Source organism: Labeo rohita, chromosome 1 (assembly GCF_022985175.1).
Source record: "Labeo rohita strain BAU-BD-2019 chromosome 1, IGBB_LRoh.1.0, whole genome shotgun sequence".
In the NCBI taxonomy this organism is placed as follows: domain Eukaryota; kingdom Metazoa; phylum Chordata; class Actinopteri; order Cypriniformes; family Cyprinidae; genus Labeo; species Labeo rohita.
The window spans coordinates 22,465,023-22,491,833 of record NC_066869.1 but is presented as its reverse complement, the minus strand read 5'-3'; the positions used below and the strand labels follow the sequence as shown (position 1 = coordinate 22,491,833).

General features: G+C 37.1%; 2 protein-coding genes across 4 annotated transcripts in view; one reads left to right on the top strand and one right to left on the bottom strand.

Annotated features, from left to right (window-relative positions):
- The first annotated feature begins 77 nt into the window (after window positions 1–77).
- tmx2b (thioredoxin-related transmembrane protein 2b) lies at window positions 78–6,089 on the top strand. Its single transcript, XM_051112646.1, has 8 exons — window positions 78–382; window positions 919–979; window positions 1,319–1,432; window positions 1,700–1,776; window positions 3,305–3,411; window positions 4,449–4,514; window positions 4,602–4,731; window positions 4,860–6,089. The coding sequence occupies exons 1-8, from the start codon at window positions 194–196 to the stop codon at window positions 5,040–5,042; spliced, it is 927 nt and encodes a 308-aa protein (XP_050968603.1). The 5' UTR covers window positions 78–193; the 3' UTR covers window positions 5,043–6,089.
- Window positions 6,090–8,215: 2,126 nt separating this feature from the next.
- Window positions 8,216–26,811, bottom strand: part of zdhhc5a (zinc finger DHHC-type palmitoyltransferase 5a) — a 35,012-nt gene continuing 16,416 nt past the window's right edge. The window contains exons 4-12 of one of the 3 annotated variants that reach the window (XM_051112388.1): window positions 25,762–25,919; window positions 25,262–25,434; window positions 25,012–25,114; window positions 24,154–24,245; window positions 23,934–24,060; window positions 21,411–21,522; window positions 20,333–20,445; window positions 15,713–16,641; window positions 8,216–9,890 (exon numbers count right to left, since the gene is read on the bottom strand). In XM_051112388.1, the coding sequence (XP_050968345.1) occupies window positions 9,677–9,890; window positions 15,713–16,641; window positions 20,333–20,445; window positions 21,411–21,522; window positions 23,934–24,060; window positions 24,154–24,245; window positions 25,012–25,114; window positions 25,262–25,434; window positions 25,762–25,919 (2,021 nt within the window). In that variant the 3' untranslated portion in view covers window positions 8,216–9,676. Of the gene's footprint in view, window positions 9,891–15,624; window positions 16,642–20,332; window positions 20,446–21,410; window positions 21,523–23,933; window positions 24,061–24,153; window positions 24,246–25,011; window positions 25,115–25,261; window positions 25,435–25,761; window positions 25,920–26,811 lie in introns of all 3 variants that reach the window. The other 2 variants (XM_051112397.1, XR_007827936.1) reach the window with 2 other exon arrangements.

Sequence of the window (26,811 nt, the reverse complement as noted above, 5' to 3'; positions counted from 1 at the left end):
AAGAAAGTGACCAATCAACGGGCGCGCTTTCAAGAGGCGGGGCTAATTTTTTCTTCGTCCGCAGTGACCTCTGTCCCTTTAAATCGTTTCATTCATTTGCCGACGAATATTGTCTCGCAGTGATAGCGGTGTTGATGCGGACTGTGCTGGCTTATTCACCGCAGCACTCGTTTTCTGAAAATACGAAATAAGAATGGCTTTATTAACTCCTTTGTTCGCGTTTCTGTATCATTTGCCACAGGTTTACAAATGGCTACTAAAGCCATACTACATAGCCTCGTTATTTATGTGTATGGCGTTCTTGCTCATCCGCAAAACGCCTGGAATCTGCGAACATCTTTCGACGCAGCGTGAGGATGGCAATTCATGCGATTTTGACTGGGTATGTATAAAACATATCTTTGGGGTTTTATCACATGTGGAATGGTAACGGATAAAGGCAACCTGCCTAGAAACGAGGGGACTGGGTTGTCGCCAGTGGAATTTGGGGGTCGCTATTTAGCTGGCACGAAAACAAGCCCAAATCATTGTAAAGGAGGTCGAAATACTATGCATATAAATAATGCATGTGGAAAAAAGAAACCTGGCAGCGTGTCTCACGTATGGTGCACGTGTGTCATTCAGTGAGCACACTATTGTGTTGCTATTGTGCATTATATTGTATATTTATTTATTTTTATAAAAATATGACGCAGTTGGGTTCAAAAGCTTGAACAGTGCAGCAAAAATGGGTAACGTTAAGCCTGGGCGCTGTTAAATACACAGAAATTTGAAACAAAAAAAGTGAAAGCATATTAAGACTACTTTTTATATATTTTTATAATATAGCTCTTTATATTAGTTTTATATAATTAAGTGTCTTTGTACTAACATTTCAATTAATGTCTTCCTTTATGTTCGTTTGTTGTTTTTTTTCAGAGAGAGGTGGAGATACTTATGTTCTTGAGTGCTATAGTCATGATGAAGAACAGAAGAGCAAGTAAGAGTTTCTCCTTGCAATTAATTTTCAGTGTTGTTTATTGACATTCAAATGTCAGAGAATAATCCCCATCCATGCTGAATCTGATGTCATCATGCTGAGGTTGAATGTGAAGGTTTTGTTTATACACTAAACATTTGGGCACCTGCGAGTCTTTGTGCTCTCAGTGACGGTTGTCGTTGTGTTTGTTGTTAAATCAGTTTTCTTTGTCATTCAGTGTTTCTGTTACTCCCTCTCCCCCTCCTCCAACTCAGCTCGCCCCCTTTGAGTATGTGTTTTTGTATCACAAAGCAGTGCCATATGAAAATATCTTGTTTTTGTTTGACCTTTGCTCCCCAGTTACCATTGAGCAGCACGTGGGCAACATCATCCTCTTTTGTAAAGTGGCCAATGTGATCCTGTTCTTCAGACTGGACATACGTTTGGGGCTTCTCTACTTGACATTGTGTATCGGTGAGTATTTTTTATCTTTCACAAGATTGCAAACAGTCAGTGGAAACATGCAACTGGAGTCCTCTTCCTTTGAAAGAACTGTAGACTAAAACCATTTCTCATTTTTGTTTAGTTAAAATACTAAAATAAATATGACTTAATAAAAAAATTAAAATGAAAACAGAAATGTAAATAAAAATCTAATTATACTATAATAGTATATCAATGGTACTAAAACAACACTCATGTATTATGATGGCTGTTAATATTCTCTTATCATTGATGCAGTTTTCCTGATGACCTGCAAACCTCCTCTCTACATGGGCCCTGAATACATCAAGTACTTCAGTGATAAAACCATTGATGTGAGTATGAGTTCATATTAGTCAGTTTGCTTTAGTTACACTTCATGAAGTGCTGGATTTCAAAACAAATTTGCACGGAATGGAAAAAGAAGGAAAAGAGCTGAACAATATGGATGAGAGTAATAGGGAGGATGTATACTAGAAGAGCACCAGTAAATGGGCAGAGTCTGTATCCTTGGACGTCTTTTTGCATCCCAATCACTGACTTAAAGGGGTCATTGGATGCTATTTTCCACAGTTGATATGATTCTTTAGGGTCTTAATGAAAACATACTTTGGGTAAAATTTATTTCCCATTGGTAGTGTAAAACAACAGCCTTTTTACCTTGTTCACAGTGACCCATTTCGGTGCATTTGCCTTTAAATGCTAATGAGCTCTGTTCACCCCGCTCCTCTCTTCTATGGGGTGATGAGCAGTTCTCTGAGACTGTTAACTTTAGCCACGTTTGTCACAGAACATGCTAACTAGCACATTATTTCGAAAGGCAATTTGCAAAGAATCGTAAAAAACGTACACTCACTTCTTCTGTCTCGCAGTGATAGCTGGACCACGAATGATTTGCGCGAACGTAGATGCATGTAGGTAGATCGTGGGGCGCATTCCCTTCAAAAACAAAAAATAATCCTCTGCATCTTCAGCAGCTATGTTCATTATTGCATCCAACAACAAAACACCTCAGTCGTTTAGGAGACATTCTTGTCTATTCCTGCTCCTGCGTAGAAACAATGGCAAACTGTTGACAGCTCACTCAGAGCAGGTCTACGCTAAAATGGCCATGTCAGTCAACAGTCATGGGAGGGGCCTGTGCAAAACTATGTCACTCTGCCAAGAATCTGTGAACGGCTTGATCTGAAAAAGTGGTCATGATTTATGGGGTTTTAAAAAAAAATACTGGGTGGATTTTTATCATTATAGGGTGGTTGTGTGCACACACTGCCAAGACACATTTCAGTTCAAACAACATGTAAAAGTGAATTTTGCATTTGATGACCCCTTTAAAACATCAAAGGGAACTAGTTTGAGTGTGCTTGGCTTATTAGTAACAGGAATTTCAGGAAGGCCATAAATGCTCATTACCATAGCAGGCCAATATTCTTTGCAAATAAGACACTGTTCAAAAACAATGCAAAGCGAGTTTGAACCCAGTGGTAACATATACTCAAATTTCGGCCACATTAGTTGAACTTTAACTTCAGCAGCCTGAGGGAAATTTGTGTTCAAATATAGTGCCTTGCGAAAGTATTCATACCCCTTCATTTTTCATTCATGAATACTTATGCAATGAAATCATATCAGTTGTTTATTTCTAATAAATTTGCAAAGTTGTTTTATGCATTGTCATTATGGTGTATGGAGTGTAGATTGATGTGGGGAAAAAAAGTAATTTAAAGCAGTTTAACATAAGGCTACAACATAAAGTATGAAGAAAATGAAGGGGTATGAATATTTTTGCAAGGCACTGTATATGTTTGAAACTGTTCAGTTTATGCTAGTGAGTATAGATGCTTACTTTTCTTTTGTCTTTAGGATGAGCTGGAGAAGGATAACAGAGTGACTTGGATCGTGGAGTTTTTTGCTAACTGGTCACCAGAGTGTCAGTCGTTCGCTTCCGTCTATGCTGATCTGTCCTTAAAGTAAGAACATTATTCTTGATGCATTACAGTTCAAAGTGTATAAATTTGTTCAGCAACGATGCATTAAATCAATAAAAAAAAAAAAAACATAATTTGACTAAAGGTGTATATATACATATATTTTTAAATGCTGTTCTTTTGAGCAATATATAATGACAATAATAATAATAATAATATTAATAATAACAATAATAATCAAGCATTTCAACACTGATAATAAGAAATGTTTCTCCAAATCAGCATATTAGAATAATTTCTGAAGAAACATGTGACATTAAAGACTTGAGTAATGGCTGCTGAAAATTCAGTTTTGCCATCACAGGATTTAAACTACATTTAAGTAGAAAACAGTTATTTTGAATTGTAATGATATTTGATTTTTTTTTTTTTAAATCAAATTAGTGAGCTTAACAGAGCATAAGAGGGATAGTTCACCCAAAAATTTCCTTATGATTTACTCACCCTCAAACCATCCTAAGTATATATAAATAATTCTTCTTTCAGACGAATACAATCAGAGTTGTATTAAAAAATGCCCTGGCTTTTCCAAGCTTTATAATGGCAGTGAATGGCTGTTGAGATTCAATAGTCCAACAGAAGTCTAATAATGTACACCTACATCCTGCGTCATCCACTAGTTTACTCTCGTAAACACACATACAAAAGTTAGCGGAAGCTAGAGATAGCGGTTCATTAAGTTTTAAATATGGATATTTTTCTTACACAAACCCATCGATTTGCTTCAGAAGGTGTTTATTAACCCCTTGGAGCCATGTGGAGCACTTTTTATGATGGATGGATGCACTTTATCAGACTTAAATCTCAACAGCCATTCACTGCCATTATAAAGTCTGAAATAAGAATGTCATATACACCTAGGATGGCTTGAGTGTGAGCAAAACATGGGGTAATTTTCATTTTTGGGTGAACTATCCCTTTAAAAACATTAGGAAAATCTTACCAATGTTACACCTTTATCTGTACATCTGTGAATTTAAATATTCTGAATAGAAATGATAAACTTCTCTCCCACTCAGGTACAACTGTGCAGGGCTGAAATTTGGCAAAGTGGACATTGGTCGTTACAGCGAAGTAGCCAAAAAGTAAGTTGCTTTGCTGTGTCTCACTGTCTCTCTGAGCTAATTGTAACAGACTTTGACAATATGCAATGTTTGGATTTTTTTCCTCAGGTACAGAGTCAGCACCTCTCCTCTCTCAAAGCAGCTGCCCTCTCTGGTGCTCTTCCAGGGAGGAAAGGAAATTATGAGGCGCCCTCAAGTGGACAAAAAGGGACGGGCGGTGTCTTGGACCTTCACAGAGGTGAGGCTTAATCATCCAAAAAGCCCTTCAGAGTGGAAAAACGTTGTCAGGAATATCCTTCAAACAGTCTATAATCTCTGTATATGTTTGTATAGGTATGTGTACTGACTTGTTTTTCATGTTTCTAGGAAAACATCATCCGAGAGTTTAACCTCAACGAGTTGTATCAGAAGTCGAAGAAGCTCGGAAAGACCAAAGGAGAGAAGTTCGAGAGGCCCACCGAATCTGTGTTTTCGCCTGTGCCTGAAGAGGAGGAACCAGAGGCTGAGACCATCACTGCGATGGACACAGAGAGCAAGAAGGACAAATAGAAAGTGCATGCTGCTGAAGAGCACTGTGAATCACTATGGGACTGGAGATAAATGTGCTAATGTTTAGTATGCAGAGAGAAAGAGTTTGTATGAAGTTATAAACAGAATGATTGTGGTATTGTTTTGTTTGGGTTTTTTTGTATAACGTATTAATTAAGTGCAAAATCAGTCCAATAATATAGTAAATCCTAATATTATTACATATTTAAATTTCATAATCATCAATATACTGAACACAGTCGATCAAGCAACTGGGACATTGATATTCAATCTGTCAGCTGTTTTAATTTAATCAAGTTAAACAGTTAAACATTGGACATCTACCTCTAATATGGTTAATAATTGTGAAGTGATAATTAGTAGGGGTTATTTTCTGTTGCATATGCATCACTGTTGGGGAACAAACTTTATATCAGTTTCTATTGTATTGTTAATCCTTCCATTCCGTTGTCACTCCTAGTTTTTTATTTTTTAGATTTTTTTACTACTTTACCGAAACGTAGCTTGCTTGTGTGATGGCACGGACTACTGTACTGAATTTAGTGATTTTAAAAAGGGAGGGTCTTTTTTTAAGTATGGTAAAAAGATTTAAAATATTCTGCAAAATTTAGTTGTCACTTTTGACATTGAGACCCACTTACACATTTCATTTCAGAGAGAATATACTGATGTAAAAGTCTTAAATATGTTTGTATTATTTTAGTTTTCTTTGTGCTGACTGATTAAAGCGTTTAACATTTCTTTATTTTGAACTGACAGGCACAGAAGAAAGCTGCAGGCAGTCTTCACCTTTTAACCTTTTCCAGTCATTACTCTCATTGTTGGGAGCTTTTATTGTCAGTTTGTTCATGTGGAATCTTGTCATCAATTTCCCCACAAAAATCTGTATTGTTTTACTTCCCTATTGAGTTAACCATTCTTGATTTTTATTGTTTTTTTCTCCACTGATCTTTAATGAATTTAATATCTGGAAGACGACTAAGTGCTTGAGTGGTTGTGAAAGAAAGCTTTTTTTTTTGCCATTCTAATAAAACACTTTGTTCTTCACGCCCTGTTTTGTTCAGCTTGTGCATTTAAACAATTTGCTCGAATTTAGACTTAACAGAATAACCAAGCAGATGTTTGACAAATTGTTCTTGAGCTGAAACATGCACATTTAAATGACTTGTTAAAGTGCTCAATTAGCGTTTGAGATTTGACACAAACCATGTGTTCTGGTAGCAATTGGCTACCAAAAATATACTTAAAAGTTATATAAAACAGTTCATGGTCGACCTTTCAGAACTAACTTCGCTAATTCCAGAGGAACCAGGTTCCTCATTTACAGGATGTTTCAAAACTATAAAGTATATAAATACTAATTTCATTACTTCATAAACAACATCAACTGAAAATATATAAAAAAAGGATTTTTTTTTTACATTTAGTTGACTTATTTTAAATTAAAACTAAAATTAAAAGCTTAACATCCGTGTCAATTCGGAGAATTGTTTCTAAACTCATTATAAATGTTAAAAATGTATTGCTGACGTCACAAAGACTGAACAGTACTGAATTGTGGAGTTTGATCATTCAACAATTTTTTTTAGGCGGGGCTAAAAACACGTCTCGATGACGCACTTGGCCCCACCCCTAACACTATAATAACTGGAGTGTATTAGCATCAGTGGTTCACCCTCTCAGTCGCGAGTTACTGTCATTATGGTTAGTTACTACAGCCTACAGTTTGCTAGCTATACATTCGTCACGTAAATGCAAATTACCTGATTGCAATCATTTATAAAACAGCCTGGTCATCCATTTAGGTTGAGGCGCTATTTGACGGTTAAAAAAGGCGGCAGCTTTCCCGTGAGTGGGCGTGGCTTTGGCTTTAGGCACGCCCCTAGCGTTTGAAAGCACAGAATAGACCAATTCAGTGTTTGCAAACAGTGATGACATTTTTTGTGGGCGGAGCTTATTTGGTTGCAGAATATTACAGTTTTCAAGTAGAGGTCTATGGAGCAATGGGATAAAAGAATAAAAGCAGGTAAACTTGAGATTATATTTCAAAATTCTGACATTATTCTCGCAATTCCGATATTTAATTTCACAGTTCTGATAAGAAAAACCAACTCGTCATTGTCTTTTCCCCTCAGCTCTGGCTTTTTCCCCCTGACAATTGACAAACTCACTATTGTTGAGTTAAATCGAGTTATAAAGTCAAAACTAGGAGATATAAACTTGCATTTGCGAGAAAAAAGTCAGAATTGTGAGATAAAATAAATATGTAAAATAGGCTTAAATATGTCATGCTGTAACTGTAGGGCGAATAGGTCCCCTACGAACAGCATATGTGAATATTATGTAGACCATTTAAATCAAATTTATGCTTTAAAAATAATCCTAGCAGTTTTCATCCATAGCCTGTCTGTTTAAACATCTGCGTTTAGCTTCAAATGGCGTCTTTGACGACAGTATTCTATAAAAATTATTTGCATTCCTGTTCTAGCATCAGCCTTAACCATGTATTTTACCCGTTTCACTCCACTTGTTACCAGTGTTTTTCTGCCACTATTATGCACATGCAGCTGAATAGGTCTTAGATTTTGATCATTTTTTTTTTTTACTCGCCGTTTTCATCATTCAAATTTGTCTGGGTGGTTAATAACACATTTTTCTGTGGTGTGACAAACTCTGAACACATTTAATATTGCTTTACACGGACTTTACAAAAATAAGAAATAAAAAACCTATATAAGATTGTTTATGCCGTAAAACAAAAACTAAAATTCCCTGTGAGCTGAGATTCATGAAACAAACAAGGGAGCACATCCACTATCATTTTCACTATTTTTTTAGGTACACCCAGTTATTTTCCAAAGCTGCAACAAGGTAGAGGTGCCAACATATTTTTAGACCATTTTTCCTATGTTTACATTGACAACAGGCTTTCACAGATTTGTGGATAGACAAAAAAAAATGTTGTTTTGGTGTGTAGCTTTCTAAAGATTTATCTATTAAAACAAAGCTATGTATACATTTATAGACGTGCCCATCATCTTGTAACGGTCAAGCATTGGCTGTGCAGGGTTGTGACCTCTTCGAATATCGATTACTATGGTGAATGACATCAAGTTGACTATTACAATTTCCTATAGAAACAGTCACGAATGAGGCATCTACGAAAGCACAACTGATTTATAAAGAGTTTATTACCAATGCTCAAACACGCACACACGCATACACATATTCACAACCATATTCACTCACACCGAACTATACAGTACACGTTCTTTTCTTTCTTTCCCTCCCTTCCCTCAGTCCATCTTCTGATCCAAAATATTCCTATAAGTATTTTCATTGCAAACACATTCTGTCCCCTGATTGGCCAACTCTGTTCTAAATGTCGATCAACACCCCTGACAAGACAGACGATGATTGAAATGAGTCCTGCACAATGTCACAATCTTCTCGAATGCAATAGAATTAAATAATTAAAAATAAAAGGCTTTCACTGATTCAAAATGACAGCTAACATCCACTGATTGGCTCAACCGCTATCCAATCAGAGGGCACTGATATGATCACCCACCATTCTGTGGCATCGCAGGAAGCTTTAAATCCTACATGGCTGACTAGTCAAGGCCACCAGTGAGATTTGGCTCTCACTTATTAATAAAACAAACAAAAAAATTATATCTAAGAGGCAGCCAATCAATGTTTACAGGATAAGTTTTGAAATATGTCCCACATATTGGACGCCACCATATCAAATGCATTATTATGCTACGATTAACCCTTTGATTATCGGCTGATCATTTTCCGGCTAAAGTGGCCATCAGCTCTTTATCCCTCCGTTTGATTAGATAAAAGTCCGTAGAGAACAAATATCAGCCTTTGTAGAAAAAAAAAACATTTTGATCTTATCAATAACCATTTATAAAGTCATATAAAATAACACTTTAAAAATTAAATAAAAACTTGCTTGAATTTCCAAGGCCATTGCTCAGAAAACACTACTTGCACTTGAAAAGGCTGCTGTCATTTAAATAATGCATTAGTCCATTTCCTTATCTTTTCTACCGTTTTGCTCCCCTGGTGCTGATTGGATACAGACGCAACATTGTCGCATGCCAATCACAGTGGTCTGAAATGGCTACTGAATGCCACAGGTCCCCTTTTTTTGTAAAAATCAAATTCCACTCCGGAAAAAAAACAAAAAAAAAAAAAAAACTGTGATCATTTTTTCTCTATACACAACAATTTACACATTTCTCTTTGATAAAAATCTTTTTTTTTTTTGTCGTCGTTATGTACTGAAATGTTTTCAAGGCAATCCGGTCCTTCAGCCGTCACAGCTCCTTACTGGTGAGGAGTCCTGAAGTCCTACTATGTCACGGCTTGAATGACCCCCCTGCTCCTCCTCCTCCTCCTCCTCCTCTATGTCATATCCAACCAAAACCTGCTGGTCAGCATTATTTCCTTTTCAAAAAAACATAACAGCAGAGATTTGCTTCAATTTTGAATAGAAGTTTTAAGATCTTTCCTGTAGGCATCAATAAATGTCCGGCAAACAGATTTTTTTCTGCTGCGTCGGTGAACAAAATGAGTCCGTGGCTTCATTCTTGACAACACGGGTCAAGACGGCTCGTCTCTCACACTGATATCTCATAAGTGGTCCCTCCGACGCCCGTCACCTTCTTCACCCCGCCTCCAGGCTTGTGGGCGGGGCTCTGAGAAGAGCCGGCACTGGAATACGCCTGACCTGGGCGCATGGACACGCTGACAGGATGAGAGGGGGACGAGGGGGTGGAAGGCGGCTTTGGCTGCCCGTTTGTCCGACTATACGATTTCATCTGTATCTCGTCCCTAAAACAGAGAAACAGAGCTTTTAGAGAAAGACTTGCGATAGTATATAAACTTATATAGTACTTTAATCACTGTTAAAAAGTTTAGGGTCTGATTTTTACCCTTACTTTTTTTTAAAGGGAACACTGGGTATTAAGACTTGTATGGCGTAATATAACATAAATGATGTCTCTTATTGAAATATGTAGTAGAAAACCCATGAAAGACTTGCATTAATTAACAAATCCACATCGTTTTATACATATTTTGGACTATGGGGGGCGCCATTACTTTGACTTGAAATGGTTGGACTCTGTGAGCTACTGGCGGTGCCTGTTGCTATTTTCACTCCAAAACAACAATAAAATGCTGATATGATGCCACGTCAATGCTATGTTTCACTAGATAAGACTCTTCTTCCTCGGCTGGGAACATTTAGAGCCCTTTGAAGCTGCATTTAAACTACATTTTGGAAGTTCAAATTTGGGGGCACCACAGAAGTCCATTACATGGAGAGAAATCCTGAAATGTTTTCCTCAAAAAACACAATTTCTTTACGACTGAAGAAAGAAGACATGAACATCTTGGATTACAAGGGGGTAAGTACATTATCTGTAAATTTTTGTTCTGGAAGTGAACTAATCTTTTAATAACCGGGGTTCCCTTTAAGAAATTAAAACTAAGCAATAATGCATTTAATTAATCAAAAGTGACAGTAAAGATGACATTATGATTTGTTTCAAATTAATTTTTTTAAACTACATTAAAAGACATTAAGTGAAAATACATTAAAAAATGCACCACAGTTTCCACAATAAGAAGAAATGTTTCTTGAACAACAAATCAGCAAATTAGAATGATTTCTGAAGGATCATGTGACACTGAAGACTGGAGTAATAATGCTGAAAATTCAGCTTTGCCATCACAGAAATAAATGTAATTTTAAAATATATTCAAATAGAGAACAGTTACTTTAAATTGTAATATTTCAGAGTTTTTGATTAAATAAATGCAGCCTTGGTGAGCAAGAGAGACAACAACAACAATATATAAACCCCAAACTTTTAAACAGTATTGTATTTGAGAGTAAAGGTATGATGATCCTGTAACATGCATTTAAATCATGCACAATATTATATAAAAATGTGTGCAATGTGCTATTTTACAGTAACGTCTATGAAAGTTTCACTGCCATAGCCAAAAACCAGATTAAAGGAGAAGTCCAATTCCAAAACAAAGATTCACAGATAATGTACTCACCCCCTTGTCATCCAAGATGTTCATGTCTGTCTTTCTTCAGTCGTAAAGAAATTATGTTTTTTGAGGAAAACATTTCTGGATTTTTCTTATATAATGGAGAAATCGGTGCCCCGATTTTGAACTTCCAAAATGCAGTTTAAATGCAGCTTCAAACAATCCCAAAAGTGGTTGTAAATGATCCCAGCTGAGAAAGAAGGGTCTTATGTAGCAAAACGATCTGTTTTTTTTTTTTTTTTTTAAAAATACAATTTAAATACTTTTTAATCTCAAACGATCATCTTGTCTGGCTCTGCCTGAACTCTGTGTATTCTGACTCAAGACAGTTAGGGTATGTCGTTCAGGCACATTAAAACAAGACGAATGTTTGACATTAAAAAGTATAGAAATTGTATTATTTTTATGAAAATACGCGATCGTTTCACTAGATAAGACTGTTCTTCCTCAGCCGGGACTGTTTACAACCGCATCTGGGATCGTTTGAAGTCGCATTTAAACTGCATTTTGGAAGTTCAAACTCGGGGGCACCATATCAGTCCATTATATGGAGAAAAATGTTGAAATGTTTTCCTCAAAAAACAATTTCTTTACGACTGAAGAAAGAAAGACATGGACATCTTGGATGACAAGGGGGTGAGTAAATTATATGTGAATCTTTATTTTGGAAGTGGACTTCCCCTTTAAAGCATCACAATGTAACCAAAAGTAAATCACAACACATATGAAAGAATGTGATAACCAATAATGAAACATCACATGATGCCTATTATTTCAAATTCCTGTGGCTATGACAAAAATGCAAGATATAGACATCAGTTAGAAAGCCTCCCAGAGCAGATATAAGTTCAGAAAACAGTGCGAAAAGACAATGGAAATAGTTTAGCTACAATGGCAAATTCGGTCTTGCCTGCCAGGATATTTTAATTTCTCTGCTACACAATTTGGAAAGGAAATATTCTCTTAAGCACTGAAGCATGGCAGGTTTATTATAAACATTAGCTTGGCTGTCAGCATGCCAATGAAATGACTGTTAGCAAACAGGGCTCATTGTTTGGCCCTTGGGTTGTTTCCAAATAACAATGGATACATGTCAACTTAAAATACAAAACCCCATGACAAAATTTGGTTCATATTTTTTTTCCATTCTAATCAACGTTTCCTGTAAAGAAGAATTATTCTCTGCTTCTCAGTGGAGGCCAGGTTGATTTTGTTGCTTTTAAAATGCTGACTAATAACACAAAGCAAAACAGGCTTTCCAGACCCCTAAATGAGCACAGTAATGAAGCTTTCTGTCCGTCTCAGATCTATCCATTTAGTCATTTTGCCACTGATTAAATTGGATCTGTTTATTCTAGAGCAGACAATATCCAGTTTATCTACACAGGTCACCATGGTAACAATTTAAGCGGCAGCATGATGTCAGGAGACTTAAAATAAATAAATAATTTAAATATAAAAATCTAGTTTTCTATTCTCTTTCCTCATAGACGTGCTTTATTTGATTCTGTTCATGTTTACTGTGACATCATGATATGGCACTGAGACAACTGGACACTACCAGTCAAAAGTATTTTGAACAGTATTTGAACGGTAAGTGTTACCAAGCCTGAATTGATTTGATCCAAAGTACAGCAAAAACAGTACAATTTTTAAACATTTTTACTATTTAAAACTGTTTTCTATTTGAATATATTTTAAAATGTAATTTATTCCTGTGATTTTAAAGCTGAAATTTCAGCATCATTACTCAAGTCACATTTGCCTCTTGCTCGCTAAAAGTGATTAGAAGTCTGATTCGTTGCAACGAAAAGGTTCTTTCGGATAGATCGTTTTAATGAACCAGTTCAAAAATGATTCAGAAGTTATTTTACGGCGGAACTGGCTTGTATTGTCCACATGAACGCTGCACAACAAAACAGATCATGATGTGATTGAGGGTCTTGGTCCTATTTCCATTTTAAATAAAATGCTGTGATAATTCTGAAACAAAGCGCAGAGAGCACAGACAAGTGGCATAGAGTGCACGTCTGACTGACAGATAAACCACAAGCTCTAATATCAGCTCTTATATGAGTGTTGTTGCTAATGTTCTTGTTATCTTGTTTCAATGTTCAGTTTGTTAATTTTGTGCAAAGCATATGGTTGAAATAACATCATTCAGCTGAACTATACACGTCTTGTTTCATTCTTGCAATAAACGCATGTCCATTACTGAACTGTGGGCTATGACTAACTTCATGGGCAATGCAGACAAAATTATAATTTAAATACAGAAACGTATCATAATTTTTTTAAAAACAAAGCTTCATAAAAACAAAAACAAAAACAAAAAAAAACAAGAATCGAAAAAGAATCTAAAACAACAGTTGTTTCAACACTCTTGGAATCAAATCCCATCGATTCCAGAACCAGGAATCGGAATCGATTCTAAAATTCTTTGAATCGAACAGCCCTATTATAAATGTCTTTATCATCACTTTTGATCAATTAAAAGCATCCTTGCTAAATAAAAGTACTAATGTCTATAATTTCTGCCCCCCCCCAAAAAAAAATGCTATTATATATAATGTTTCAAAAGCTTTTTATTTCAGATAAATGCAGATCTTTGGACCTTTCTACTCAAAGAATCCCGAAAAAAACGTACTCAACTGTTTTAAATATTGATGATAATAATAATCAATAATAATAATAATAAACAGAGCAATTCCAATAGGGTCCTCGCACTGCAGTGCTCGGGCCCTAACAATGTTTCTTCAATAGCAAATCAGCATATTAGAATAATTTCTTATTAGAAGGATCATGTAACAATGAATACTGGAGTAATGATGCTGAAAATTCAGATTTGACCACAGGAATAAATTACATTTAAAAAATATTTAAATTGAAAACAGTTCAAATAGTAAATATATTTCACAATATTACTGCTTTCCCTGTATTTTGGATCAAATAAATGCAGGCTTGGTGAGCAGAAGTGACCTTACTGTTCAAAAACTTGACTGATTGGTAGTGTATATGAGACAACAGAGGCATTCCAAAATTATGAATTCATGCAGAAGTCTGACCCTGTCCTGAACTGTGAGAAAAACTACCTGAAATCTAACCTGATTGTTCAGATTAAAGCAAAAGTCAGGTTTAATATTAATGCAACTATGTTTTTTTTTTTTTTATTTTGCCATTCAAACTAAAATACATGCATAAATTAAATATTATATATTTATTTTGCTGCCTGTGTGAACAAAGCCATTACATTTTTAAAAACTGTAATGGTTGACCGCACATTTAAAATTAAATGGTTAGAAGATGTAAATTAAATTAGTAATACCTTCAGTAATTTTACTATATTTTAGTTTCCCTTTTTTTTTTTTTACTTGGATTTATATATTTATATATTTATATATATATATATATATATATATTTATATTTATTTATCTAAACTCACATAGTAATAATCATAATAATAATAAAATTTTAAATCTAAATAATTATAACTAATTTAATGAAAGAGTTAATAATTGTGCTCAATTAAATTTCATTAGTAATATTATTTCCTTTTTTCTTTCATTTTTATGTAGTTTTAATGTTTTGGCAATGTTAAGTATTTTATTTTGTATTTTTTGTTAAATAAATGAATAACAGAATTTAATTTAAAATATTTCTTAAAAGATTAGTTCACTTCCAGGATAGAAATTTCCTGAAAATGTACCCCATGTCATCCAAAATGTTCATATCTTTCTTTTCTTCAGTCAAAAAGAAATTAAAATTTTGGAGGAAAACATTCCAGGATTTTTCTCCATATAGCGGACTTCAATGGGAGCCAATAGGCTGAAGGTCCAAACTGCAGTTTCAGTGCAGTTTTAAAGGGCTCTACACAATCCCAGCAGAGGAATAAAAAAAAAATATATATATATATATACTTTTTAACCACAAATGTTCATCTTGCACTAGCTCTGTGATGTGCAGCTTAACGCTTTATGAATTAAAAAAATGATCATGAAAATTCAAAATCGTCCAACATCATGGTTTTACCTTTTTTTTTTTAAGAAACTGATTGATTGTTTTGCTAGCGATTCCTCAGCTGGGATCGTGTGAAATGATGGGGATAAAACTGCAATTTGGACCTTCAACCTGCTGATCCCCATTGAAGTCCACTATATGGACAAAAATCCTGAAATTTTTCCCTCAGAAACCTTCATTTCTTTTCGACTGAAGAAAGGCATGAACATCTTGGATGACATAGAGGTGAGTAAACTTACAGGAAATATTTTTTTTGGAAGTGAACTCATCCTTTAACTATTTAACTGACAATTCATTAAGGGATAACTGATTTTGGTTTTAATAATTATGATTCACAACAGTTCAACAATGACACCAAACAGCAGAAAGCAACAAATGATCGCTGATTAAAGCATAAAACTACTGGAGAGTTGCCTAGACAGAATGAGTTCAGACCGGTGGGAAAAAGCAGAAGGAAGAAAGAAGCGAAAGAGATACACTCACAGGAGTCTGGGAGGAGGAGGAGGAAGAGTAGGAGGAAGGAGGCAGCAGGCTGCGCAGAGCGTCGTAAGGTTGAGGGGGAGTTACTCACTTTGGCGCCTGTATGCCCCCTCCCCCGACCGAGGCCGAGGCTTTGCGGACCAGGCGGTACTGCATCTCTGCAGCGGCAGCGCTAGAGTAAGACAGAGACTTCCCCAGCGGCGGGGGGTGCGGCGAGCGTGGAGGGTGAGTGGTGGGCGGCAAGGGCGTGTCAGTGGAGCGAGTGCGGTACGGATATGAGGGCTGAGATGGGCCCGAGTCAGAGAGCAGAGGGGGTCGAGAGAAGCGGGGCGGCCGATGGTGATGGTGATGATGATGATGGTGGTGGTGGTGATGATGGGGCGGCTGAGAGTCGTGCAGCAGGCGTTCCCGCTCTCGTTCAGGCGGAGCGGGCGGAGAGGAGGTGGAGCCACGTAGGTAGCCGGCGTGCTGCGGGGAGGCAAGGAGGGCGGTGCTGGAGGCAGACGGCTGGTGGAGCTCCGCCTCCCGTTGTTGGGCGATCTGCGCCGACAGGAAGGGCGAACTGTATCCAACTACAGGCGTGCGCGGTCGGCCCGGTGACATCTCAGGTGCTGCCGACTCAAAATCTGGGCTTTCGGAAGGTGTGAGCAGACTATCGTACGACAGACTGCCGTTCCGAGGGGCCTGCGGTGGCGTCTGATTGGCTAAGCTCTTGTAGCTGGTGGAGGTGGTTGCTTCAGATGGCGGGGCATTGTGGGAAGAGCGAACGCTGGAGGACCGCGAGCCTCCGGCAAGAACTGTGGGATCAGAAAACGAGGGATACGAACGCCCTCCTAGGGCGTATCCTGTGATCCCTGAGCCTGGAGGTCCTCCAGGACCCCCGCCTGTTCGCTCTGGCCCGCTTCGCTCCACTCCACCCCCATCGCGCCCATCCAGACTGGGCTCAGAGCGATAGCCTGGCTGCTGACTGGACTGGAGGAGAGAAGAAGAGGACTCTTTAAGACTGTCCCCACGACTCATCTACAGAGAGAGCGAGAGAGACAGCAAGCAGAAGAGTTTATAAAGTTTCAAAGGAAATCTGAAAGCTAAATTCAAAGGGATGTCGAGGACAAACCTCGGGTAAGGATCTGGTGGGCCACTGGGGACAGATGATTTAGGAAAGCGTTTTCTATAGCTATAATAAAGAGCCAGCATTGTGACAGACAGAGAGGCTAAGCTTGGAAAGGCAGGGAACAAACTTGGGCACACTTAGTGCAGAGCGCCATTGTTTTTCCACAGGAGTTTGAATGCGTGTCATTTTCGCATTTGTTTCAGTACAGCACACCACACCACATGAGCAGCGTTAAAAATCAAAAGACCACAATATCTATCTTTTCTTGACTTGTGGTCTTTGTTGGCAGGGGATAAAAAGCCCTGGGGCCTCATGTATAAAAAGTAAGCTACAAGCAAGCATGACATTTACCCTGCTTGGCTTCTTAGCCTAAAATTGTAGATTAGACTGTAGCCAACTGTAGTCGACCTGAGTGACTGTGCATAATTTTTTATCCATTTAAATCAAGTATTTATTTCACAGAACAATAAAAAGTTCTGCACATGAATGTCTAGTTTTATTTTGTTACTAAATGCCTTAAGCAAAACTGAACATTGCATACAGTTGAGGTCAAAAGTTTACCTTGCAGAATGTGCAAAATGTTAATTATTTTACCAAAGTAAGAGGGATCATACAAAATGCATGTTATTTTTTTATTTAGTACTAACCTAAATAAGATCACATAAAAGACATAGTCCACAAAAAAAAAACTTTACATACGCTTGATTCTTAGTACTGTGCTGTTACCTGAATGATCCAGAGCTGTGTTTTTTTTTGTTTAGTGATAGTTGTTAATGAGTCCCTTGTTTGTCCTGAACAGTAAAATTCCTACTGCCTACTGTTCTTCAAAAAAAATCCTTCAGGTCCCAAAAATTCTTTGGTTTTTCTGCATTTTTGTGTATTTGAACCCCACAATGACTGTATGATTTTGAGATCCATCTTTTCACACCGAGGACAACTGAGGGACTCATATGTGACTATTACAGAAGGTTCAACTGCTCACTGATGCCCCAGAAGGAAACACAATGCATTAAGAGTCAGGGGTGTAAACTTTTGAACAGAACTTCTACATTTTTCTTATGTTGCCTAAATAGCTTTTTTTTTCCATTTAGTACTGCCTTTCGGAAGCTACAGAAGATACTTACATGTTTCCCAGAAGACAAAAATTTAATTTACCCTTTTATTTCCTTCTGAAGCATTAGTGAGCGTTTGAACCTCGTGCAATAGTTGCATTACTAGATACAAAAAAAAAATTACATGCATTCTGTATGATCCCTCTTATTTTGGTAAAATAATTAAAATTTTGCAGATTCTGCAAGGTGTATGTAAACTTTTGACCTCAACTGTATGTCATTTTACTTCCTAGCAGCCTGATAAAGTCCTGTGCCTGTAATTTTCAGAAGTGTTTTCCTGATTTGAGGGCTGAGACAAACAATGATTATTGTCATTTTGGAGTGAACTATTTTAGAAACTCTTGAAGGTCTGACGGCTTATATGCCTTATATTCAAGGAGAATAAAAGACAGAATGGTAACACTTTATAATAAAGTTCACTACAGCAATTATTAAACAATGTTAATTTACTAATGCATTATTAAAGTCACAAGTTGCGTTTGTTAACATTAGATAATGCACTGTGAACTAGCATGAACAATGAACAACTGTATTTTTATTAACTAACATTAACAAAGATTAATAAATAGTGTAATAAATGTACTGTTCATTGTTTGTTCATGTTAGTTTACACATTAGCTAATCTTAAAGTTCCAGAACAAAGATTTACAGATAATGTACTCACCCCCTTGTCATCCAAGATGTTCATGTCTTTCTTTCTTCAGTTGTAAGGAAATTATGTTTTTTGAGGAAAACATTTCAACATTTTCCTCCATATAGTGGACTTCTATGGCCCTGAGTTTGAACTTACAATTTTAAATGCAGCTTCAAACGATCCCAAATACGGTTGTAAATGATCCCAGCCGAGGAAGAAGTGTATTATCTAGCGATACGATTGATTATTTTCATAAAAATAATACAATTTATATACTTTTTAATGTCAAATGCTCGTCTTGTTTTACTCTGCCTGAACTCTGTTTTTTTTCAGGTTCATGACAGTTACGGTATGTTGAAAAACCATAACTGTCAAAATTTTATGTTCTCCCTCAACTTCAAAATCACCCTATATCGCTGTTTTACCTCTTTAAGAGTTTTGATCTACTTTGCAAAGTCGGTACTTCTGCAGGAGATGATTTTGAAATGATTTTTGAAGTTGAGGGAGAAAATACGATTGGAGTTTTTCTACATACCCTAACTGTCTTGAGCCAGAATACACCAGAGTTCAGGCAGAGTAAGACGAGACAAGCGTTTGAGATCACAAAGTATTTAAATTGTATTTTTTTAAATGAAAATAATCGACCGTTTCGCTAGATAAGAACCTTCTCCCCCGCTGGGATCGTTTACAACCGCATTTGGGATCGTTTGAAGCCGCATTTAAACTGCATTTTGGAAGTTCGAACTCGGGGCACCATAGCAGTCCATTATATGAAGAAAAATCCTGAAATGTTTTCCTCAAAAAACATAATTTCTTTATGACTAAAGAAAGAAAGACATGAACATCTTTGATGACAAGGGGGTGAGCACATTATCTGTACATTTTTGTTCCAGAAGTGGACTTCTTTAACAAAAGACACCTTATTGTAAAGTGTTATAGAACGATACAGAATTAAAAAACACTCCTATACTGTGAATATGGGTAGAATATCTCACTGCTATGTTTGAATGTGTCACCCAGTTACTTCTACAATGGAAACTTAGTAACCGTTTATTCATGAGGCCTCAGGTCTTTCAGAATGAAAATCACATGACATGGTGTATTTCTCATCTAATATATCCTAATCCAGCATCATAGAGCCAAAACCGGCACACCCCAACAGCTACAACCAGCAAACTGTTTTGCACAGCTGCACTGTGAGGAGAGATTGATGCTTGTGTTGACACAGTGTAGGCTTTATTAACACTACTAGAGTTTAATTAAACAATGGAACAGATTATATTTATTATTTTGCTTTAGAATAACCATATTTGTCTGTGCCAATTTTGTCTTTTGTACAAGCTGTGGCCTTTTCGAGAAAGCAATGTGGTCTTTTTGTAAAGACAACATCTTTATATAATTTAACCCTTAGTGATTTTTAAGTTAAAGATATGAAATGACTACTAAATAGTGGGAGATTCATAAAACAATTCAGCTGCATTAACAAGCTGCATTTAAAATTCAATGCATATGGACACTGAAAAAAAAAAGATAAATCTTAAAGTAAGGAGAGGATCACTGGCACATAAAACAAAAACGCACACAGACACACAGAAATAGTAGTACAGTGTAAACTTACTGATACTGTTCAACTGAAAGCCACTGAGTCAACCAAATTGGAAAGGGGAAAAACGATTTAATGGATTGAACAAAATGTTAGGAAAAAAAAAAGTGGTATGAAGGAAATAATAATTAAAGTCATGCAAAAGAACGTAAATGATGTCAAACTGTGAATTACCACCATAGATTGTGTATGAACACACAGACCCTCTGTACTTTAAATAAAAGACATGTAAATCAACAGAGAAAAGTTACCTGGTTGGCATAGGCATGTGTGAGGGCAGTGTGGTTCTTGCCCGGGCTGCTGTAGGTGGGCCTGTACTTGAACATGGTGGGAGTGGGTGGGGCTTTATTCAACAAACTACTCTCTGCAAACAAAGGACAACGAAAGATCAGATTTAGAGTGGTAAACACATTTTAGAAATATAAAAGTGTCAACAGCATCACAACAGGTAATTGCAATCTTAATCTTAAGACAAAATCTATATCTATAAAGTTTTATTAATTGTTCTAAATTCACAAGTATAGAGAAGTTCACACCACAACTAAAATGATAATGGCATAGAGGTAAGATATCATTGGAAACTGATGAACATTAAAAAAAAAGACAATCACAATTTACTAGCACTTAAAAGGATAGTTCACCCAAAAATGAAAATTCTGTCATTAATTACTCACCCTCATGTTGTTCTAAACCTATAAGACTTTTGTTCATCTTAAGAACACAAATTTTATATTTCTGATGAAATCCGAGAGCTGATGTCACATGGACTATTTAATCGATGTCCTTGCTACCTTTCTGGGCCTTCAATGTGGTAGTTGCGCTGCAGTCTACTCGAGGTCAGAAAGCTCTCGGATTTCATCAAAAATATCTTAGTTCGTATTCTGAAGATGAATGAAGGTCTTACTGGTTTGTAACAACATGAGGGTGAGCAATTATTGACTGAATTTTCATTTTTGGGTCAACTATCCCTTTGAAGAACTACTGCCTGCTTGTAAAAAACAGAACATGCTATGGTGTAGACACTAATATAGTTATCATTATAGTTACATTTACAGTTATCATTCTTGGTATGACCAGGCCTTTATATTCCAATCTAAATCAGATTTATAAATGGCTAAATTTATGCAAGGAAGACAAGACCAATCACAAAAGAATGCAAGTATTACGATGACATCATTGCTGTTACATTCTGAAAGCTTGAATAAACTCTATTCAATGCAAGTCAAATCCTAAATGTAATAAGTAACTAAAATGCACTAATAAGGCAGAAAAGAACCAAACTTCTGAGAGATATTAATCAATCAGAATGCTAATGTAGTTTGCTCTAACCCTCAGAGTGTCCGGCAGGTCCTCGCGACAGCCCAGGATATCTGAGTTCCGGTTTAGGTGGAGGTGGAGGCTCGGCGTCAGCCGACTGACTCTCCATCAAACTGCTCTTAGACTGAAAGATTGCAAAAGACAAAATAAAACACAAGTGAGTAATTAAATACAGAAGCAGACAAAACAGCTGACTAAAGGTATTTTCTGACTCATATACAATGAACGATGGGAAAAACACTCATTCAAAGCATGACTCCTTCCTCCCCGGGCTGAACTGGATGATGACATCACTGAATCAACAATGAGTTGACTTTGACTGAAAAACTGACTGTTTGTTATCCACCTTATTCTTTAACGCTTCATTACGGTTCATTAGCTGCTATAAGAACATAAAGAGAAGAATAACAACGTGCTGTAAACTGTAAAACTGTTTGCACTACAAACCAGTGTGTTCATAATTAAGATAATACATTAAAATAATACGGCAAGACACATCAATTTGCAATATAAAGGAGCAAAACACACAGTTTTGTACAGCTAAAAATAGCTAGACGCACATGAGACTGGAAGCCAAGCCCATAAAAGTTACAAATGAACGCACCCACTCTTACAGTGAAAAACTGGACTGTCCTCTTGCATTACTGACACATTAATTTCCTGTTTGACACTGTAAAGCTGCTTTGACAACCTGTATTGCATAAAGCGCTACATAAATAAAGATGACTTGACTTGATTCCCAAATGCCAAAGTCACTAAAAAATGGTCACAATGTCAAATTACATTGCCTGAACTGTCGAACTATGCTAAAGAGTAGCACACTGTTGTCCTGCTCAGGTACTGAAATTAGCCAAATTATGTATTTTTGCAATTTTGGTACTACCCTACTTGCTTAGTTTTGGTTTATCATGCTAGGGGTTGCACGATATATCATATTTTAATCAGGACCCTGCTTTTTTTTATTTGACAGTTATCTTGCATTGATAACAACACCACAATGTTTCACATATGCTGTTCACAGAGATAAAGAGTTAAATCTCCCAATCAGAATTTTTCTGCCTGGTGTTTTGTTTAATCTTCCCAACCTGGCAACCGTGCACATGCTCTTTCAGGACTGAGAAAATAGCAGATGATCATCTGAAAACTAAAAGTAAAACATAACTCGGAATTGTTGGAATTAATTTCACTAGTTTAGCTTTTGAGAGAAGCTATTTATTGTACCAGTTTTCATGTAAAAAGTGTTTTTATTTATATGATAAATAATACATCAGGTGGTTGCAAGTTGTCAGTCTCTGATTTGTGATGACGTCTTTATTATCCGTAATTAATAATCGTGATTATCATTTGAGCAAAGTAATTGTGATTATCAGTTTACCCATTATCATGGAAGCTCTATACCATAAAACCCTATTTGGCACAGACTCAGAAGTAGCTGGGTGTGGTAACATGAACACACTTTAGGCTCTTTCTCAGGCTCTGGACCATCTAGCGTGCCAACTTTCCATGAGTAACTGGTTACAGCAGGCACACCTCTGTGATATTATGAACTAGGGCAATGGTATCACAGCAGAGGATGCCAAAAGATTCAGCAGCCTTATCAGAGGGATAAGACCGGGACTTCTGAAGATAATAGAGGAAAAGAGAATGAACATTTCCAATAATCAGTTCCTTCCATTTCTGCACAGCGGTGCACATTTATCAAGCAGCTCTCTCTGCTATTCTGTACCTCCTTCCTCCCTCGTGTTATCAGTGCTTACAACTCAGCAAGCTACAAGCTGAGCCTTTCATTTTAAAACGCATTAATGCAGAAATCCATATATTGCCAAAAAGCATGCCTACTTTTCTCATACCTCCAGGTTGAAAAGTGTCAAAAACATATAATGAAGTGCCCCGAACTAACAGAAAGTGCCTGTATTCTTAAAGAACATAAATCAAGTGACATTTCAGAGCGTAACCTTCCATTATGGAATAAGAAAGTATTTTTGACAGTTTAAAAGCCAGTCTACATTTCAGCCATATTAATGCAAGCCTGTCTGTGTCAGCCGTCCTCAATCAGATGGTAAATGGCACAAACAGATATTTTTGAGCTTCGCCTGCCAGAAAGGGGAATTGGAACCAGTTGCTTGCAAAATAGTCTAACGCACTCTCTGACCTAGGGATTTTGGCTCCAACAGGAACATCTGCACCTCAGTGGCAGAGGTAACGCTCATGGCCTCATTCAAACATTTTAAGTCATAAATTTCCACAGCTTGTCTAGTTTCCAGATAAAAGCATTTTTTAAAAGCATTCAAATTGAGACTGACTTCCTAATGATTCACTTTGAACAATTTGTGATTTGTGGATCACTCAGAACAATTTATTAAAAAGAACACTCTCGCTCACAAAAACACAAGTGTAATATCTACACTTCCATTCATTTCCATGGCCTTTCTGATATTTCATACCAGTTGAGAGCCTGTTTTTTCTAAAGGAGAAGGATGGAGAGAAGCCTTGAGAGTACTGAAGAAAATAAGTTAAAAGGCATTATTTCCTTACCCGGTGCAAGTCTCCTTGAATTCCGTTGTCGAGCACCTTGGCTGCCAGTTGAGCCTCAGTAAGCTGCGGTCGGAGGAAAGGAGGCTGAACAGACACCGTCTGAGCCTTCCTTTTTCTACCCAGATACCTGAGAGATCAAAATGCAACACAGAGTTAAGAAACCACCTCAATGAGAATACAACATATAGGTCAAAGTTATGAATGTAAGGGGAAAACATACCTGGGTGCCTGTGAGCTGCACAGAACGTGTGAGACGTTCCTAAAGCAGCCGTTTGTAAAGGGATTCACGCCTCCTCTGAACTTCCCTGTTACCTACAAACAAAGAGTTGACCATTAAACAACAATCTTAGTAGTTGCTATATCAGTTATTTGTCACTTTTTTTAAAACAGCAAAAAATAAAAGTGAAAAAGCAAACATTTAAAATAATAAAAAGGGATGAAAAGAGTAGGGCTGCCCCCTAATAAGAAAAAAAAATCCACATTAAGTGGCAAAGTCACGCAGTTTGTGACGGACAGATTGTTAAAGGCTGGTCTATGTGCTAATATAGTACATCAGGCAGGGCATCCAAATGCTCACCTATCATTCATTGATCTGAAAGATGGCACTTTTCAAGTGTCTGTGCAAAGTGTGGAAGCTGAATATTAGTGCTTATAGATAAGAGATCATTCAAATGCATTTAAATAGACTGAATCATGAAGTGAAGGAGTGCACTCTAAATGCATACGCGCGCTTAGTCAGCACCTAATTTACTAGACTTCATCAAGTAATGTTACAATCACAATTATCATATTATAGCACACACCCCAAATAGTGAGGCAGTAATATATAACAGTGTGCACAGGTGGTCAACACATAAAGAGGAGGAGACATGGACAGAAAGAAAGCGGGAAATTGGTTTGGGAAGAGGATTAAAATGAGATTACAATCTAAAGAAGGAGGGCTGAGAGAAGGTCATATTTTGTAGGATTATAAAATTGCTTAATAGGGATTTTAATCCCAGTTCACCACCGCCAACAACATTGTTATTGACAGGAAAACAAACACGACAACAGAAGATTATGATGCGCATGTCACAACCTGCTCATTGGTGGTCCTGCCTCTTGCCACCAGAACGACGTGGAAACCAGTGAGACCTGCTACTGGGATGAAGAAAAGCCCAGCAACACACATGACAGCCATACTGGTAAAGGGTCAAGGAGGAAACAGTAAATCATAATACAGATCATTCAAAAACACCGCAGAAATTGTTACACTGTCATGCTCTGGATTTTGGCCGAACATTTTTGGTGTGAGCACACACAAAAATTAAACAATTGTTTGAGGATACGTGACAGCCGAATGCACTCTGTCCAGCTGCTGGGTGTGGTAGAGAATGAAAAGCAGGCCGAAGCCAAAGACGCCCATTATGTGAGCCGTCAAGGAGAGCAGGAACAGGAAGAAATAACGGTAATTCCTCCGGCCAATGCAGTTGTTGACCCACGGACAGTGATGATCAAAATCCTGCAAGGAGAGAAGCAGGAGAGAAAGCAAGTTGTGTGTGTGTGTGAGTCATAATGGTGAAAGAGAGAGAGAAAAGCTTAAGGTTGTCCAAAGCAAGCACACTTCTCTACTTAACTAACACAAATTGATCGGTCTAGTCTGCAAAGCATTTGTCAGAGCAAGAGTGGAAAGACTGATTAATAACAAAGATTTACCCTTTGAAAAATAGGAACAAGATAGTAAAAATAAATGTAAATGTTATGGAATGGCTATGTATTGTAATGTCACTTGATTTGTCAATGCACATACTGGGGTGACAGCTGGAATCAGGTGTGTGCGTGTGTTTACCTCAACACAGTTGTCGCACACAGAGCAGTGTGAGCAACGTGGGGGTCTGTAGAAACGGCAGGTGGAGCACCACTTCATCCGCACCTGAATGCCTCGGATCTCCACAGTCTTGTAAAGAGGAGCCCGGAAATCATCCTCTTTATCCTCATCTTCCTCAGCTACAACACACACACACAGTTTAACACCTTCATCAGTATATCAAATTACACTTTATTTTATTGACCTCCTGCTTAACAGTCAACACGGAATCTAAACCCTGTTTACTTTATGACCTTGTGTTCCTTAACACACATCTTGTCCACAATTACTCTAAATGATTAAACACCGTCTTCATAATTTTTCAATAAAATATAATAAACTGCAATTTCGAGTGACATCACCTAGGCCACACAGACAAAGAAAATAACTAAAACCCAAATAATATACAGCAGTTTTTGAATACTGAATTAAACTCAGAAATATTAGGGAAGTCAAATGGACTGGGAATGCATTTTCACATTGACTTTAAAGGGATAGTTCACCCAAACATGAAAATTCAGACATGAAGTACTCATCCTCATGTCGTTCCAAACTCGTAAGACCTTCGCTCACCTTCAGAACACAAGATATTTCTGATGAAATCCAAGAGCTTTCTGACCCTGCATAGACAGCAATGCAACAACCACGTTCAAGGCTCAGAAAGACAGTAAGGACATTGTTAAAATAGTGCATGTGACAACAGTGGTTCAACCTTAATTTTATGAAGCTACGAGCCTGCGTCATGGTACTCTTGTGGACATGCGTCAAAGACTGACACAAAAGAGAAGAAATTGTTGAATAAAGTTGTTATTTTTGTTTTCTTTGCACACAAAGTATTCTCGTAGCTTAATAAAATTACATCTGAACCACTGATGTTAAGTGGACCATTTTAATGATGTCCTTACTACCTTTCTGGGCGTTGAATGTGGTATTTGCGTTGCTGTCTATGCAGGGTCAGAAAGCTCTCAGATTTCATCAAAAATATCTTAATTTGTGCTCTGAAGATGAAAGAAGGTCTTTACGTTTGGAATG